Raw genomic sequence first — 14,228 nt, forward strand, 5'->3', positions numbered from 1 at the left:
CAGATTACAATTTTAGCTGATCAAGCATCAGATACAGTGAAGCCTGAACTTTCCTATAGAAACTGGTGCAACATGCTCCTTGAGTGAAGAAGAAGAAGAAGAAGAAGAAGAGGAGGAAGAAGTAGTAGTAGTAATTATTTTGCGACAACTGTGGCATATTCCTCTATCTCACAATGTTGTTATCCCATCATACCTAGGTCGGAACTTACATAGTGACAATTATTTATTCACAGCCGATACAAAAGAGTTATATGTCTGCACCTGTTACTGTCCTTCAAAGTAGTCACCAGCATTGTGTAGAACCCATTGCCAGCAATGTGGAAGGTGTAGTATACCGTTAGCAGATCCTGTTCTGTTGTTGATTGTGCAAATGGAGCGGTCTACTGCCTGTCGAATCACTGGAACTGTTCTGAAGCGAATGGCATGAAGTGGTTCCTTCATCTTCGGAATCAGATCAAAGTCACAATTACTTAAGTCTGGGGAGTATGGTGGATGGTACAATACTTCCCAGTTCCATCAAACGAACAGAGCAGCTACATCTTGCGTTGTATGCGTCCGTGCATTGTCATCCAAAATGATGGGTGGGTTGCGGAGAAAGTGTTGCCGCATCTTTTGCGAAGCTGGTCATTTTTGGAGCATCACCTGTGACCAGCTTTGCGAAAGAAGCAACGACACTTTCTGATTTTTGGCTACTCTCTCAGGGGAATGTTTCTGTTCTTCAGCTTTGCTGTCCTCCTCCCCACATGGTGCCTCTGAAGGGCACCCATAAGGATATGCATTCTTTCCAGAAACCTTTTCTTGGATCACAGGGAATTCCCAATGCACTGAGATCCGTACATTGACTGGTGGACTTGGTTTCCATCTGTTCTTTCCATCTGCAGTGTCCCAGCTCATTTGAATGCAGTGACAATGTGCAGGTAGAGCTTGTGCACTAGTGTCAGCTTCAGGTTTCTGATTGCAATCCACACTGGTATTGTTTACTTTGACTGCCTTCCACATTGAAACAGCATACTCAGCATCAAGCATATCCAGTGTCATATGCCTGCAGTAGTCGGAGATGGCACTAAGTGTCCTGCTCATCAAGACCTGATATGCTGTTTAAATGTTGGGGTGTAATCCAGGGTCACACCTAGATATATTTCCGCTTTGAGTTCTTGCTGTGGCTTCTCTGTTACTGAGGTGAAAGATGCAAATGTGCATCTTGCTGTCCCCCCCCCCCCCCCCCCCCCCCCCCCCCCCCCCCCCCCCCGGGTCGTTTACAATATAACATAGAGTCTATTTGGAGCTTGTGTCAGTTTCTCTTGTACCTCTGAGGAGGTCATGTCTTGACCTGCCACTGCCGTATTGTCGGGTCATATTGTGTGATGTGGTTTGGTATTGGCTTGTCATATTGTGTGATGTGGTTTGGTATTGGCTTGTCATTTTTGTATATTTTGTACAGCATGGTGTTGAGACACCTTGTTATGGTAAGGCATCTTTCAATTCCTCTACGTACTATTCTTCCTATGGAGGCTGACACAGAATCTCATACGGGGAGAGTGGTGCCAACCCAGTATGTCAGACGGTAGTCTACTGCCATGTCATGCAGCTCAGTCAATAGCTTTCAGTTGCTGACAGTGGCATATTCAGCTGTGAGGTCAATGAATACCACTCCAGTAGTGTTCTTTCTCTCAAATCCGTCCTTATTGCGTTGTTTAGTAATGTGCCAGAACATGATTTCCCAGGTCTGGAGCCTACTTGCTAGTGCATGAATTTATTTTCTAGGATGTTTGTGATCTGATGGAATATTAAAGATTCCATGATCTTAAAGGCATGGAAGAACAATGACACAGGTCAGAAACTTTTTGGATAATTTGGTTCCTTCATTAGTTTCAATAGTGTGACCACTTTGACCTCCCTCCACTCTTTGGGATGTACAGTTTTGGCACACAGGTGTTAATCATGTTCAGGAGCTATTTCTGTGTTTTTGGTCCAAATTTCCACTTTGTTCAACCCACAGTTCATCAACAGCAGCTGCTTTGTTGAACTTCATGTTCCTAGGAAAGTGGGAACTGAAGGGCAGCAAAAATAAGAGGTGCAGTGGTAAAGTGGCAAAGAGAGATACTATTAATGTTTCTTCAGAAATCATAATGAGCTTACAGCTACATGTTAAATTATGAAAAAGCTGTGAAATGGTTTATTACAGACTATGAAAACAAGCCAGTAAAACATTTTATTTTTCACCACTGGAAAGATAGAGGATACAGTAAATCTCTTTTCCAAGTAGATAATAATCATAAACATCTGAATTATAGTTAATTGACTCTTCTCATATTAAATGAGTATGAATATTATAGTGATTTAATACAAGCCATAAGGCATAAAACCATATTTTAGATTATTTGTAATATTATTGGCAGTGGATCACCATTTGTTTCACAGTGCTGCTAAATATGAAAATTATTAGAGAATCATTAGTGTTTCTCACATGTGATGTTATGTAAATGGATGAATTAATTATAATTACCTGTCTTTTTAAAAGTGCGCAATGGAAATATAGTTTAACTAATGAAATGATTATCACTAATTAATGGAAAATCTCATATAAAGATGTGAAACAATTACTAACAAAGAGATAGAGGGGCTGGCCAGTACTTACCTCAGCTCAGTACAGCCGATAGAAACACAAAAAACAACCGAAAATTTAAGCTCCTAGCTTTCGGAATAAATGTTCCTTCATCAGGGAGGAGAGAGGGGAAAGAAAGGGAAGAAGGGAAAGTGGATTTAGTTACTCACAACCCAGGTTATGAAGCAACAGGGAAAGGAAAACAGGGAAGGTAGCAAGGATGGAGGCATGGTTGTCAGAGGGGCTTCCCTCTGACAACCATGCCTCCATCCTTGCTACCTTCCCTGTTTTCCTTTCCCTGTTGCTTCATAACCTGGGTTGTGAGTAACTAAATCCACTTTCCCTTCTTCCCTTTCTTTCCCCTCTCTCCTCCCTGATGAAGGAACATTTATTCCGAAAGCTAGGAGCTTAAATTTTCGGTTGTTTTTTGTGTTTCTATCGGCTGTACTGAGCTGAGGTAAGTACTGGCCAGCCCCTCTATCTCTTTGTTAGAAATGATTATCACATTTGTTTTGGTGGAGGTTTTCCAAATCTGTTTTAAATACTTAGCAATCAAATGGGATGCTATGGTATTAATAACATTGCTTGTAAAGCTTGACTGCTGGTATATCTTTATATTGCCATTGAAAACTACAGATGTGTGTATAAAAACCTGAAAAAAAATGTCATACTAAAAATCTAATCAGTCTTCTGCTTTTAAGTAGCTGGTGGTGTTTTCTGTACCATCCACAAAATAGAGGATGTGATTATATATCCATATCAAAATTGCTTCCCTGAGTCACTTTTGCTCAATACTCATGAATTTTGTTGACTTTCTTCTGTATATAACTTCTAGAATGACTTGATCAGTGGATTCTTCATTGGTTCAGATTTAATTTCCTGAGTTCTAAGATTTGTAGAACAGATGTTTCATTATTTTTGTAGTTGAACAAATGATTCACTATAAAAATTTTTGTTATATGGCGCTAGTGTAGTGTTTCAAATTGAACCTTGAACATGTCACGAGCTGAGAGGTCAGTATGACTCTTCCCAGTTCTTTATGGCATCAATCTACGTTGACATTTATCAGTTGCTGCAGTCTTGATTTGTATGTGCATGGTTTGAGACACTCTCTGCTGATAGTGTTGTAAAGTTGTGCAGACACGTTATCAGAAATAAATAAGTACAGTAAGTAAACATAAGTGAGGCCGAGGGCCTGGCGCACCAGGCTTGGCGTACCTGGATTATATTTGGCCGTTGGGTACATGACTCAGTGCTTGCTACACCATCTGTTTAGGTTGCGAGGTGACCCCTCTAGGCTTGCTGTGGAGGCACTTGTATTGCGCACTGTTTGATTACATGTGCTCATACTAAAGGGCTGTAACATTTAACATAATATTGTTGATGTTAATACAGCTTCCTTGATGATAAAGAATTGCATATTTCAAATTTAAATCACTAATGTGACTGTTACCTGCAACTAACAATGTGGTCCTGTATTATTGTGTTGAATAAAGTCATGCCAACGACATTACCATTTCCTAATGCAGAACTGCATGCTCTGCATAATACATTGACTAGTTAGTTAGTTTTGCATGATTCTCTGGAAAATGTGGTGAATGATTGTAAAGTTTCATTCTTAAAATTTCAAGTTCTTGTTGTTGTGTTCTTAACACATCGGAATGCATCTGTGTGTGATAGAGAACAAGTTTTGCTGCATTCATTTTATGTCTCATGCTTCAGTACACAGGTTGAAGGTCACCTGAATGAGCCTGTGGCAAACAAAATTTTTGTTGGAAGAGTGACATGTTATGAATTAACATTTTTGTTTTATTACTTTTGAGAATATCTTTTTAGAACCAAAATAACAGAGGTAAAGTGGATTCAATACAATTTGGTCTGTAATTGCCACAGATTAGTTGTTTGGGAAAGCAGAGGAGTAATGGTGGAAGTATCAAGTCTGACCTAGAAATGACCTAACTGAGAGAAAAGAGAGGTCATGGAATTGAATCCCAGGCATGCCACAGAAATTTTCAGTCTGTCTTTAATGAAACCTTCACCTCGCAGTGGTGTTAGGATTCGCTAGGAATGACATGTTGTTGGGGTTCCACGTTAAACTGTGGGTTTCCTAATCCTTATTGGATAACTTGGGTAGATTCAGGACACACAAATATCTGAAGTGGCATACAATTTACAGTCTTGCACCCAGCCATTGGGTCAGATGCAATTATAGTTATTTTAGAGGTGGAGGTTCCTTTAGAGGCAGCCACTTTTAGGAAGATGAAGTGTTCAGTTTAGTCATTTGACATAAATTGAATGACATTTAACATGGTCTCGTGTGCCTGATATAACAGGAATGGCTCTGATAGCTTAGTGTTGGCTAGGCTTCTCTGCTGAGGGCAGATGTTGGGCAGTTGAAGAAAGCCGATGATAGTTACGATGACTTCTTCATTGAGGCTCGATTACAATCAACAGTGGCTTGATTACAATCAATAGTGGGTGGTGTGGAGTACATGATTGCATCTTCCCAGAGGCAATGGCCTGCTGAGTGCATGTTCCATTGCTAGGTGGCTGGTGCTGCATCACCAAGTTCCCACGTTTTCTGGCTATAGTGAGTGTTGCTGGTGTCGGTGACCCCAAGGACGTTGCACTCTCAGGCTGGGAGTATAGTACTCTTCTGTAAGCTCTCCAGCATGACAGAGACAATTGGAACCTCCCCTCATATTCCTGGATGGTGCCCAAGTGCAGAGCTGACCCTGGCACACAGATGCTTAGAGAGTAGGCAGCAGTTTGTGTCCTGGGTGTGGCAGAAGCAACTGCATCATTGGTGCAGAGTAGCATAAGCTCATCATCACATCACTGCCCAGCTATTCAACGATGACGGGCTGTCCTTAAATACTACTTTTCTGTGCTGGTTTCTGTTGTTTACTGTGACTAGTGTGCTACACCAAAGTATATGGAATGTGTCACTGACCTCCCAACTGTTATTACTGGATTGTGATACTCCCACAGGCATGTCACGGGTTGGCAGCAAATGTGGCCTGTCGCGAAGTTGCTGACCACACAGCCCCTTCACCAGCTGCAGCTGACTTTATCGTGCACTGGTTTTGTCAGGATGCTCTTCTGCTGGCTCCAAGACTTTCTAAAACTTTACACCTTAACACTGACCATGAAGTACAATTTCTGCGCCCATTTTAGCTCAGGTATTGCAGTGCGATACTGTATATGAGAGAAGCAACAGCTGTAGTTGCTAAAGAAATATAAAGTCATTCAGTGCTCAGTATCAGAATACATCTTCCACATGTGGGCTAACATATCCTGAACATCCAGCTTTTGGTTTTTCTAGTACGTACAACACATTACGTACTTGATGAAGAGCATGTCCAACAGTTCTTTTTGTTTGATTTTTAGTTATATGTTTAATGAATGTTATCTGATATTCTTTATTATCTTTTTTAATTACAAATTTTCCGTGTTTATTATGTAGACCAGTGGCACCTGCACTTACTTTCCAAAAATTCGTGGTTTATGTTGTCGCTCTTTATTAAGTTAATTGTGGAGGTAGTAGGGAATAGATTGAATCCTCAATGATAGGACATTATTTTCTAACCCATCACTTCCCATGAGTGTTGATTAGAGTCCTAGACATTGTAATGCTGCCTGGACATAAATGTTCCAAAGATGAATTGTCAGAAAAGGATCTCATTACTTTCTTTGTTAATAGATTTCAGTTAAGTCATTATTTGAAGTGAGACATATCTAACCAGCATTATTTTTCAATTAGTGATTTAGTGATTGCAGAAGATTTCAGTAAGCTTTTGTGCAAAAAGTGTAAATGGCTTTCTCAGAGTAACCCGTGTTTGCTTTTTGTGTAGGCTCTGAAGAGAGAGGGAGGGAGTAAACCTGTTATATGATCACATGCTAGTGTCCTGTATCAATGCAGCAACTAGGCTCTCTTCTGCAAATACAGCATTAGGGGGGGATCAGTTTGTTATTGACATGTTGAACATCTAAGCTGCAATTTAGTGTTGATAATTCAATATAGTGGCCAGCTGCACTGCATACAATAAGGTGTAGTGGTTAGCATTGCAGGCAGGCATGCTGTGGGTCACTAGTTCAGATCCAACCACTTGCAGTTATTTGTTATGCAGTATTTATCATTTCCGGAAGGTTCTTGAAATTTCTTGTGCCGGTAATGGTTGCGTATTCAGGAATATTCGATGTTTACATAAATAGCAGCACTCTATGTTCAGGAGTTCAGCTTTGTTCTATCTGTAATTTCATGTTCAGGTAGCATTATCACTTTTGAAACCTTCGAGGGAAGATTAGTGTCTTTACTGACTGGGATCCAGTAAATTACAAGAAGTAGAGGAAGGGTCTGTTTCATAAATCGTTCGCTGTCTTATTTTATTTATTTTTGTTAGTATCACATGTACACTAAAATCTTTACTGGATTGATACAAAAACATATTGAAAATGTGCAAAGAAAAATTATATGGATTTATTGTGTCAGCAAAGAAATTTTACTGAGACGTTGAATGACTGTGAATGAAACACACCAGAATACTGCAGTGCATCACATTTAAAATCCTCATCAAAATTCTGGAAATCTTTCTATAAAAAAGCAGAACCCATTTTGTCTGTGTACATATTGTGAAAGAGATTGCAATGTAAACAAGTAATGACAACATACTGTCTGATAATGTGCACCTAATAAATGTAATTCTAAAAACAGTTCCTGACGTAACTTTATCTGTAATTACTCAATTTTTAAGAATGGTGTGCGTACATTGATTCGAAATTGTAAATTCCATATTCTGTATAAGAGGAGAACATGTTTTTTAGTATCTTGTGAGTGTTCAATTGTAGTGTCACTAGCAATGTAAGTAAATGCTATACTTCTTTCTCTATAACACTTCAAGCTGGCTCGCTGGGGATGTTCGTGCATCGTCTCATAAGTCAAACACTTCAACTGCGGAGTTTCATTATGACCCTTCTGGGATTTGGAACACCACCATCAGCTGGACAAAGGGCAGGACTTGTGAGAGATGAATTCAACCTGCATAAAATAATTGTCGTCGTCACATCTGTTGGAAAGGTTTGTTTTTGTTTAGGTATCAAAATTTGATTCTATTCTTTTCTCTGGTGGCTTTGATCTCATAGTTGATTAGAAAAGAAGCTTTCATTTCAGTTAAGACACATCTTTGAACAAAATTATTAAATGTGAGAATTTTTATGATTCAGAGTATCCGTTTGGCAATTAACTTATATTTTAATGTAAATCTACATAAAATGTTCACATTTGTTAAAAATTTCATTTATGTGTGCAGTGTACATGTGACACAATGACTGTATAGCTGCTTCTTCCAGTTTGAAATAAAGATAGATAAAATATCCCAAGCTTTTTGCTGATATTTTATAATTCTCATTTTGAATATATGATAGTAACCTGTGAAAGCTATATGGTAACAAATGTGTGGTATTTTATAAACATAGAACTAATTCTCCTGGAAATATTTCTGTATATTTTGTTATAATTTCTGCTGTCTAAAGATAAAAGTAAAATGAAATTACATGTAATATGTGGACCTGAAATTATGATAGTTCTACCACTACCATTAACTAAATTGGAGGAGACATGTGAAATAGACATGACAGGTATTACTGGAAGTACTAACTACATTGCATGTTTAAAGGAATTCCTTCAAGGGCCTCATCAATGATTACACGGTATTATCAACTGGTGCATATTTTTTGCAATCCAGAAAATAGTATTCATATACCACACCTAACATTATACAAGAATGAGCTTTCATGCCTGCTGTATTGAAAGACAAGACACTGTGTAAGGGGGGAGGAGGGGAGGCGGTGGAAAAGGAAAGAAGCAGACTTGGAGAAAATAGAAAAGACCAGTAGATGTTTTAGCAGAGAGCTGTGCACAGTGAGAGTAAGGGGGCCTGAATTGGTAGGAGAAGTGGTTGGACAGGGGGGGGGGGGGGGGGGGCTGGTAGCGGTTGGGTGGAGGTCGTCGAGGGAGGCAGTAGGTTATTGTAGGTTGAGGCCAGGGTAATTTCAGGGCTGACAAAGTGTTGTAAGAATAACTCCCACCTTTGCAAGTAAAAAAAGCTTCTGATGGAGAGGAGGATCCAGATGGCTCTGATACTGAAGCAGCCATTGAAATTGAGCATGTTGTGCTGAATTGCATGTTTTGCCACTAAGTGGTCAACTATTCTGTTGGCTACAGTTTGGTAGTGGCCAGTCATCCTGATGGACAGCTGTTTGGTTGTCATGCCAGTAATAAAAGCTGTGCGGCAGAGTTGGTATATGACATGGCTGCTTTCACAGGTGGACTGGTCCCTGAGGGGATAGGACCAGCCTGTGACAGGACTGCAAAGGAAGTTCTGGGTGAGTAGATTGGGCAGCTCTTGCATCTGGGTCTTCTACAGGGATATTATTCCTGTGGCAAGGAGTTGGGGACAGGAGTGGCATAGGGATGGACAAGGATATTGCGGAGGGTGGGTGGACAACGGAACACCGCTTTAGGAGAGGTGGGAAGGACCTTGGGTAGGATGAAAGATAATCAAACACCTGACAGAGGACGTGGTTCATATGTTCCAGTACAGGGGAGCACTTCTTTGTAGCTAGTTCTTGGGGATGATGTGAGGATTTGAGGATTCCGTGTGTGTGTGTGTGTGTGTGTGTGTGTGTGTGTGTCTGTCTTTAATTCAAAAATATTTAAATTCTACCAGAGCTTTCCTGCAACATTGATAAAAATAATCATCGTCTCCAAACTGTTCCTCTGCTATATGTAGTACACAATGCTGCAAAATGTGCTTCTACATTAAGTGTTTCCTTGTGCGCAAAAACGGGACCACAAACTAACCATGAAAAACACATCTATACCGCAACATCATATCCTCCTTACTTCACTGTTGACACTACACATGCGGGTAAGTAATATTCTCCAGGCTTTTGCCAAATCTAAATCTTCTCTTTGGGTTGCCACAGGTATAGCTTGATTCCCATTCTACATAATTCTTTTTCAGTCATCCATTAGCCAGTAGTTCTTTACAGTATTGTTAACCATTATCTCATATTCGAATATATAGCAAAGTATGAATACAAGAACATAAATTGCGTCATTTTAAAAAAAGCAGGAGACATTTGTTTGACATTGTCCTATCATTCTGCTTGGTAGAGGATACATAATTTCCATGTAAAACCCACAGTGGCATTTGTGTGTGTTTCGTGGCACTGGTGCAGATTTCATTACAAAGCTAAGAAAGTATGCAGTGGCCCTTCACACAAAATGAAATCCAGATGATTGCTTACAAAGTAGTCTGACAGCTATCTCTAGGCGTGGACCAAATAAATAGGGCTTAACACAAAATACATTAAACCAAGAGACTAAACCATTACCTCTGTAAATACCAGAAGTAGAGAAAGAAAATGTCTTGATAAGTGCACAGTGCATCAGCACCTTATTCCATCTGAATCCTAGGTGGACCTAGTCCTTGTAGCAAACGGAATGGGATGTATTGTATCTGATAAGGAATTAATCAGCATCTCCATTATCAAATACACTGATGGGAAACAGATCACAACAACAAAAACTAATTAATGCAAATGAAAGTTAAGAAATATATTTGTCTAGGTAACATATTTAAGTGATTAGCTTTGGAAGATCACAGGTTGATGTAACCGTGAGATAAGCCATTGCAAATGTGAAATGTGGGACATTAGTAACGGGTGTAACCACCAGAATTTTGAATGCAAGCATACAAATGTGCATGCATTGTGTTGCACAGATACTGGATGTAAGTTTTTTTGGATGAGGTTCCATGCTTGCTGCACTTGGTAGGTCATTACAGTTAATGCTCTTTGTGGATGATGCTGATGTCTGATAATGCTTCGTATGTGCTCAATTGGTGCCTGATCTGGTGGTTGAATATGCCAAGGCAACATGTTAACACTTTGTAGTGTGTTTTGGGTTATGACAGCAGTATGTGGCCAAGTGGTATAATGCTGTTCATGAATGGGAGCGCAACGGATTGAATCACCAGACTGACATACAATTTTGCTGTCAGGGACTACAGAGAGGATTTTCTTCAAAATATATTATCAAAGAAACAAAATTAATTCCTACACCACTCCATTAATAACTTCCTTGTTACACATAGAAGAATATTTAAAACTTGGTTTATTGATGAAAATGTTGAACAGTGGAAGAGAGAGGGGGAAATGGATAAAGCTATGAAGATCTTTCCAGTACCTGTCAATCATTTTTCGTTACTTTTAACACTGTTTTTATGTTTTTGTGCAGTAATGGCAATACAAATTGAAGTTTTATATATATATATATATATATATATATATATATATATATATATATATATATATATATATATATATATATATATATATATATATCTCCAGAAATAATGTTGAATCAAAGATCAGTACTAATTTGCAGGTAAACCATAAGAATTGATGCTGAAAGATATAATAACCATTCATTTCTTCTGGGCAGTTATAAATTTTAATACAGAAATCTTTAAATAATACAGTGTATGAACTGAGTAAGGTGACTTTTCAACAGGTGTTTGGAATTGATAATTTAAGTGGTGAAATCATTTGGAAGCGATACCTAGAAGATGTGACAACATTCACATCTCCAAGCCAGCCCATGCTGCTGTTTGTCCAGAGAACAACACGACATTTCCCTTACCCTGCACAGTGCGCTCTTGTTGCAAAACATAAGGTTTGTTACTGTTATAACAATACAAATACAATTATAACAGTCTTAGTTGTTTTAGAATAATTACAAAAACTGAGACTTGTTTATGTGCATGCAGGTTACAGGAGAAGGTGTACTGTTCACCTTCAACCCATTCAGTGGTCAAGGAATGGTTGGTAATGACGGCATACAACTGCTTGGCTACCGTGTACGTCAGGCACTCTTGCTTCCAGTTAATGATGAAAACTTTCTTCGAGCATTGTTACTGTTTGATGAGAAGGAAAAATTACACTCGTATCCTGACACTGGAAAACAAGTGGCAGCCCAGATTGCACACACAACTTTCTTATTCACAGCAGAGCCTAACACTGGCACTCTGACAGGATATTCTCTTGGATTCAGCACAGCTGAGGTATGTTGTCATTTAGTATTGGGTAAAGTTCATAAGTAAATTTTAAATTATTTTATTAAGCATGACTCAGAAAGGTTTTAATTTTTAATTACTTAGGCTAGTATTGCTTAATGCAACAATCTACAAAAATCCTTCTAGTTTGTGACTAATAAAGCCATCTCAATACAATGATCAACTACAATTTTTAGGCACCTTTGTTAGACAATGTTGTAAATCAGGAAATGAAAACTAAGTACAAGTAACTTCCTGATTCTACCATTCTTTTTATCAGGTAATGTGGGACAGAAATTTTCTATTGTGTTAAAAATGACACTTAACATAAATACCTTATTCCTGTTTTGTCATACAGATATGGAAACAGTGTCAGTGATTGCATATGTCTTCAGGCAGATGAAATGTATTGCAGGTAGAACCAAACAAAAACTGAGTCATATGACTACATCATGAGCCTCATTTGTGTAATGAAACTTTAATGTAGCTGTGACATGGTCTTATGAAAAGAATGCATTTAAGTACAATCCCGAGACAATATTTTGAAAGAATTATGATTTGATGAAATTATGAATTGATGAAAGGAGAAAATTTAAAAACACAGTAAATGAAGCAGGCAAAAGGAAATACAAATGTCTCAAAAATGAGATCAACAGGAAGTGCAAAATAGCTAAGCAGGGATGGCTAGAGGACAAATGTAAGGATGTAGAGGCTTATCTCACTATGGGTAAGATAGATACTGCCTACAGGAAAATTAAAGAGACCTTTGGAGAAAAGAGAGCCACTTGCATGAATATCAAGAGCTCAAATGGAAACCCAGTTCTAAGCAAAGAAGGGAAAGCAGAAAGGCGGAAGGAGTATATAGAGGGTCTATACAAGGGCGATGTACTTGAGGACAATATTATGGAAATGGAAGACGATGTAGATGAAGATGAAATGGAAGATACGATACTGCGTGAAGAGTTTGACAGAGCACTGAAAGAAACAAGGTCCCGGGAGTAGACAACATTCCATTGGAACTACTGACGGCCTTGGGAGAGCCAGTCCTGACATCTCGACCATCTGGTGAGCAAGATCTATGAGACAGGCGAAATACCCTCAGACTTCAAGAAGAATATAATAATTCCAATCCCAAATAAAGCAGGTGTTGACAGATGTGAAAATTACCGAACTATCAGTTTAATAAGTCACAGCTGCAAAATACTAACGCGAATTCTTTACAGACGAATGGAAAAACTGGTAGAAGCCGACCTCGGTGAAGATCAGTTTGGATTCCGCAGAAATGTTGGAACACGTGAGGCAATACTGACCCTACGACTTATCTTAGAAAATAGATTAAGGAAAGGCAAACCCACATTTCTAGCATTTGTGGACTTAGAGAAAGCTTTTCACAATGTTGACTGGAATACTCTTTCAAATTCTAAAGGTGTCGGGGGTAAAATACAGGGAGCGAAAGGCTATTTACAATTTGTACAGAAACCAGATGGCAGTAATAAGAGTCGATGATCATGAAAGGGAAGCAGTGGTTGGGAAGGGAGTGAGACAGGGTTGTAGCCTATCTCCAATGTTATTCAATCTGTATATTGAGCGAGCAGTAAAGGAAACAAAAGAAAAATTCGGAGTAGGTATTAAAGTCCATGGAGAAGAAATGAAAACTTTGCGGTTTGCCGATGACATTGTAATTTTGTCAGAGACAGCACAGGACTTGGAAGAGCAGTTGAACAGAATGGACAGTGTCTTGAAAGGAGGATATAAGATGAACATCAACAAAAGCAAAACGAGGATAATGGAATGTAGTCGAATGAAGTTGGGTGATGCTGAGGGAATTAGATTAGGAAATGAGATACTTAAAGTAGTAAATGAGTTTTGCTATTTGGGGAGCAAAATAACTGATGATGGTCAAAGTAGAGAGGATATAAAATGTAGGTAGACTGGCAATGGCAAGGAAAGCGTTTCTGAAGAAGAGAAATTTGTTAACATTGAGTATAGATTTAAGTGTCAGGAAGTCGTTTCTGAAAGTATTTGTATGTAGTGTAGCCATGTATGGAAGTGAAACATGGACAATACATAGTTTGGACAAGAAGAGAATAGATGCTTTCGAAATATGGTGCTACAGAAGAATATTGAAGATTAGGTGGGTAGGTCACGTAACTAATGAGGAGGTATTGAATAGAATTGGGGAGAAGAGGAGTTTGTGGCACAACTTGACAACAAGAAGAAGGGACCGGTTGGTAGGACATGTTCTGAGGCATCAAGGGATCACAAATTTAGCATTGGAGGGCAGTGTGATGGGTAAAAATCATAGAGGGAAACCAAGAGATGAATACACTAAGCAGATTCAGAAGGATGTAGGTTGCAGTAAGTACTGGGAGATGAAGCAGCTTGCACAGGATAGTGTAGCATGGAGAGCTGCATCAAACCAGTCTCAGGACTGCCAAGCAAAAGGCCTAGAGGAGCCCTTCATAATATTTGAGTTAAATAGATCATCAAAGACTTAAATAGAT

At 38.9% G+C, this 14,228-nt stretch overlaps 1 protein-coding gene across 2 annotated transcripts in view; it reads left to right on the forward strand.

Annotated features, from left to right (window-relative positions):
- LOC126267760 (ER membrane protein complex subunit 1) overlaps nucleotides 1-14,228 on the forward strand; it is a 124,252-nt gene that overhangs the window by 94,393 nt on the left and 15,631 nt on the right. For both annotated transcript variants that reach the window (XM_049973067.1, XM_049973074.1), the window contains 3 exons: nucleotides 7,507-7,682; nucleotides 11,184-11,345; nucleotides 11,440-11,733. In XM_049973067.1, coding sequence (XP_049829024.1) covers nucleotides 7,507-7,682; nucleotides 11,184-11,345; nucleotides 11,440-11,733 — 632 coding nt within the window. The remainder of the gene's footprint in view (nucleotides 1-7,506; nucleotides 7,683-11,183; nucleotides 11,346-11,439; nucleotides 11,734-14,228) is intronic.

Source organism: Schistocerca gregaria, chromosome 1 (assembly GCF_023897955.1).
Source record: "Schistocerca gregaria isolate iqSchGreg1 chromosome 1, iqSchGreg1.2, whole genome shotgun sequence".
In the NCBI taxonomy this organism is placed as follows: domain Eukaryota; kingdom Metazoa; phylum Arthropoda; class Insecta; order Orthoptera; family Acrididae; genus Schistocerca; species Schistocerca gregaria.